Source organism: Geospiza fortis, unplaced genomic scaffold (genome assembly GCF_000277835.1).
Source record: "Geospiza fortis unplaced genomic scaffold, GeoFor_1.0 scaffold403, whole genome shotgun sequence".
Classification (NCBI taxonomy): Eukaryota; Metazoa; Chordata; class Aves; order Passeriformes; family Thraupidae; genus Geospiza; species Geospiza fortis.
In genome coordinates this window covers 569,779-574,708 of record NW_005054336.1, presented here as the reverse complement: position 1 = coordinate 574,708, position 4,930 = coordinate 569,779, and the positions used below count along the sequence as shown (strand labels likewise).

The window sequence follows — 4,930 nt, the reverse complement described above, 5'->3', positions numbered from 1 at the left end:
TCCCTACAGATGCGGTCTTTGATCTAGGAAGAAAGTCCACTGTTTGTCAGACATTATAAATTATATCCCAAAAGCTAATTATAAAACCCCATCAGCTAAAGAGCATTACAAAAACTAAGCTGTCTTGGATAGGAGCCGCTGGTCTGTGGATGAGAAAATGAATCCAGTCCCTTCCCACAGTGAGCTGGGCAGCAGCAGCTGTGTTCCCACCCAGAGAGGAGAAGGTGGGTGGGGAAGCAGTGGCCACACAGGGCCAAGGTGAACCCCCCAGCCCTGGGCTGCCTTAGCCCTCCCTGTGCTGATTCCTAATGGAGCACTCCATCACCTGACTGGAGGGAACTGGTGGGCTTGGGAACAAAGCCAAACCTGGAGCCCACAGCAGCCTGAGAGATCTCTGGGTTTGGCTACAAAGGGGCAGGGAAAATGCCTGCTGATGAGAGAAGGGGGCTCCACCATGGGGTGAAGATGTCACCCCTTGTGGGATGTGAAAAGTTTGGGTGTCCTGCACGTTGTCCACCTTTGTTAAACCAAGAGGTTTGATCTGTAGCACCTGTCAGCCTCACCCTGTCCCCCTTGCCAGGCAGCCCCCCACAACACCCCTCTGTGGCTAAACACAGCAGTGGAAGGGGCTGGCACATCAGCCCTGGAAGAGAAGGCAGGACAGGGAAGCGTGCACGTCAGCAGCATTTAGCCATGGCCCTTGTGACAATGACAGGGGGTTTGTGTCACTGGGTGAAGTCCCTGTCCCCAGAGAGCAGCTCTGTGCTGACAGCCTGTCCCACTCACAGCAGGGCAGGGGTGGGCACAGTGTCACAGGAGAGCTGCCTGGGGTTTTGCACAATCCTGCTGGGGCACTATCACTTAGATAAGCTGTGTGTCTTATGGTCAGGTCAGCACAACCCAGACAGAGTCAGCACAGACTGCAATAGCACCAGCTGCTCTCAGGGAGTAAGGATAATCAGTAGTTTTGTTTACGTAATAATAAATTTTGGCTTTAACTATGTTTTAATATTTTTAGGTAGTTGTTTCTAAAGGTACTTTCAAGACATTCAGTTGGTGAAGTGAGAACAACAGAACTTGTGATGGTTTTGGTTCAGCAAAAATATCCATTGCCCTGACCCCAACCCCCTCTCCCTCAAAGGGTTTGTTGGGTGGTTGATAAGAAGTTGATAATTCAACAAAATTCACTGTGCCTGTTAATAATTCTTCTATAAAAGCCACAGATTTTCCCCTGTGTACTTCAGTCACTTTTAGCATGAAGGGACTCATCCTGGCCCTGGTGTTTGCCCTCGTGGGTAAGTAGGAGCTTTACCATCACCGCTGAGCTGTGACAGCCACTGTGATCCTGAGCAAACTGCATCTCCTTGGGACTTTTCAGGGATATTTACAACTTCATTTGCTGAAGCCCTTTTATAGCTTCAGCTGTAAACTGTTAGATTTCTGTGCTAAGCTCAGCAGCAGGAGAAAAGCCAAGCAAGCAGCAGCTAGTGAGCAGGGCTGGCATGGGCTTGGTGTCCTGGGGGTGTGGGGTGAGCCCCATTACTGGTGGTTTGCCAACCATTAGCACGCTGACTTAATGAATAATACATTAAAGGATCTACAGAAATGTTTTTTTTTTTCATTAACACTTCTCTTTCCTTCCTCACAGAGGGCCAGAAGCAGGACCTTGGTAAGTGGCTTCCCTGCCAGGGAGCAGCTCCCTTGCTGCTTTCCCTCCCAGCCTTGCCTTGCCCACTGCTTGCACCTGCTTTTTTGGCAGTGGCAGCTTCACCTTTCTTTGCTGGGCTGGTTCAAGTAACATCAAGCAGTCATAGCCAAGGAAGTGTTTCTGTTATATTTTTTCCCTGACAGAGCCTGTTTTTCACATGGGCAAGACCTACCTGTACAGCTATGAGAGCATCATTATGCATGGGCTCCCTGACAGGAGCCTGGCCACGGCAGGGCTGAGGCTGGCCAGCAAGGTGGAGATCAGCCGTGTGTCCCTCAGTGAGCACCTTCTGCAGGTAAATCACCATGGCCACAGGAGCCCTCCCACCCACTGAGATCATGCAGATAAAGATGCTTCCTTCATACCTCCAGGCCAGTAGAATAAATGACAAAAAGATGTAGAGCTCCCACGAAAGCCATGGGCCCTACCCACTGCTGAGATGGCCCTCCAAGCCCCAGCAGTTTCCCTCAGGCAGTGATGATTCCCCAGCAGGGACAGAGGTGTGGACATGGGCGCTGAGCTCTGCACCCTGCACACCAGGTTATGATGGGGAGAGCTGGGGGCACTGCTGAAGGGTCTGCACCTGCATCCAGAACGCTTTGGTTACTGCCAGGGACCTACAGAGAGCACCACAGGCTTGCTCACAGCCTGCTCCTCTGCAGGAAGGAGCTGGAGCTGCTCCACTCTGCTGCCATCAGTGCCTGAGCCCCCTGACTAAAGCTACCTTGGGTTCACCTGCATACAAAATATGGCTGGCAGCTGCTTTAAACAAATGTCCTTAACGTAATTTTACTAAGGCAACACTAAGCTTGAGTGTGAACATGGGCATTCTAGAATGAAATGTCCATGTTTTTTAACCTGGTCCATCACCTAAAAAAGCTCAGCACTGGAATTCAGACACCACATGAGAAAGACCCAACTGTCTCCATTATCCCCCTTTTGATATTCTTCACATAGGCATTAATTCAAATGTGAAGAATTCTAATGGTAATGCCTGTGTTTATCACAATATCAGATCTAAAAGCATTGTTACTCATCAAAAAGATTAAACCAAACAGCTTAAAATACTGGTATGGAACAAAAGGCCACAGACTAGGGACTGAGAAGACAGCACATGGAGAAAAAGCTGTAAGAGCTGCCCTTAGCACTCACCTAGGAGTTTTCTCAGTCTGTAATCCTGCACATATATTAGTGAAACAGTGTGAAGGAATACCTATTGTCAAACTTTACACAGGGCTGCAATTGCAGGCTCTGTGTAACCTCACTGGAGTTGAGACAAGAGCCTTGAGTAGGATTTAATTTGAGAAAATGTGACAAGAGGCAAGCCAGCCTTACAGCATCGATTATAAATGCCTAAAATAAAACAGAGCACTGAGCCCACACCTTTTCCCTCTGCAGGAGCACGTACTTTAATGCACGAGGGTGGGAGGTGTGAATGTAAGTGAGGAGCTAGATGGGTCTGTGTATGCAGGCACACACTTCCACTAGGTAGCAGTCAAGGACTTGTGCACAGGCTTTACAGCCAGAGGAGCTCACAGGGGTGTCAGCCGCTTCCAAAGGTGTGAGCCCTGCTCCCCCACCAGCTGTGCCATGCCTTTGGTACTCGGGGATGTGCTGGACCTGGAGCAGCAGCCAGAACAGCCCCTGTGTGCTCAGGCATGCAGCTTGGGCAATAATGGCTTGGATGCCTCGCAGACTGAAGGGAGATCTCACTTGTCATCTGTGGGAAAGGAGCGAGTATCCTGTCTGTACTGATTGTTGGTAGCTGGTGTTTCACTCAGCCTACAAGCTTCATCAGACTTGCTGAACTTTCAAATTCTGCTCACATAATCTTATTTTTCTGGCAGAAATCCTTCATGGACATTTGCATTTTCAAGGATGCTTCCTAGGCTGAGCACAGGAGTCCCAGTTGGAAATTGTTTCCTGCAATGACAAGTGACTTTTGTCTTGCCATGGAAAAGGAGTGTCCAGTTTCTGTACTATAGCACTATTTCAATCTGATGGTGAACAGTATGATTGTTGTCCTATTCTTGTTCACAGATTCGATCACCAAAGCTGGAGGAACACAATGGCTTCTGGCCCACTGACTCCTTCACTCCGTCTTCGAGGCTCTCAGAAACCATTGCTGCATGTCTCAGCCAGCCCTTTAAGTTTGAATACACTGAAGGAAGGGTTGGAAGTATTTTTGCCCCTGAGGACTGTCCTGTTCTGTGCACTAACCTAGCGAGAGGAGTTCTGAACATGCTGCAGATAACCATCAAAAAGACACAAAATGTGTACGAGCTACAGGAGGTTTGTTGTTCCATTCTGATTTTACTTTTATTCTCATTTCAATTGAAGAGTAAGTTATACTTCCTAGACCATTTTCTTTGACCTTTTTATTGTTGTTTCAAGTGGGCGTTCACTGTGTTTAACCCATACTTGCAGGCTGGGATTGAAGGCATCTGCCAAACCAGATACGTTATCCAGGATGACAGCGCGAATAAACGTGCCACAGTTTCCAAAAGCAAGGACCTGACAGACTGCCAGGACAAAGCAGTGAGGAACCTGGGGATGGCCTACGTGCGGCCCTGCCCCACCTGTGCCCTGGTACGAGGGCAGGAGCCACTGCTGTCCTGCTCGCACTGCTGCTCATGGGGCTTTGGCTTCTCTGGGCTCACCAGCCCGTTCCTGTTTCTGAGTGGTCTCTTTGCACTTCTAGAAAGCCAGAAACATTAAGGGCACGGTGACATTCACCTACAAGATCAGGTATGATGACAGCGGGGCATCGTTGACGTCCGCTGTGTCGGACCAGGTGTACCAGATCTCTCCTTTCAATGAACCCAACGGGGCAGCCATCGTGGAGGCAAGGTAGGCACTGTGCATGTCCTTACATTATCACAGCCAGGAGGAGATGCTTAAAACTGGTTATACATTTACTGTTGATTTGTGAGATAACAAGAAGCATCTGGCCTGTGCTTGCCAAGGGCCCAAACACCATACAGCTCCTGGGATGCCCAGCTCAGGATGCCCAGAGTGTTTCAGCTGGCCTCTGCCCTACTGTTTAGGCCACTCAAAACATCTGTCCAACCTCTCACAGACTTTAGCAAGCTCTCACAAAGGCTTTTGCAGTTGTATGGCTTTTCCAGATAATCCAGAGCCATGATGAACAGAGAAGTGCCCCTCCATTTGCAGTCCTGCTGGGTAGCCCTCAGTCTGCTCCAATGCTGTGCAAGCCCTCCA

The 4,930-nt window shown here is 49.2% G+C and overlaps 1 protein-coding gene across 1 annotated transcript in view; it reads left to right on the top strand.

Moving 5' to 3' along the window:
- The first annotated feature begins 1,252 nt into the window (after positions 1–1,252).
- LOC102037718 (vitellogenin-2-like) overlaps positions 1,253–4,930 on the top strand; it is a 21,729-nt gene continuing 18,051 nt past the window's right edge. The window contains 6 exon segments of the mRNA XM_031057902.1: positions 1,253–1,295; positions 1,649–1,669; positions 1,852–2,003; positions 3,749–4,000; positions 4,136–4,297; positions 4,410–4,558. Coding sequence (XP_030913762.1) covers positions 1,256–1,295; positions 1,649–1,669; positions 1,852–2,003; positions 3,749–4,000; positions 4,136–4,297; positions 4,410–4,558 — 776 coding nt within the window. The 5' untranslated portion in view covers positions 1,253–1,255.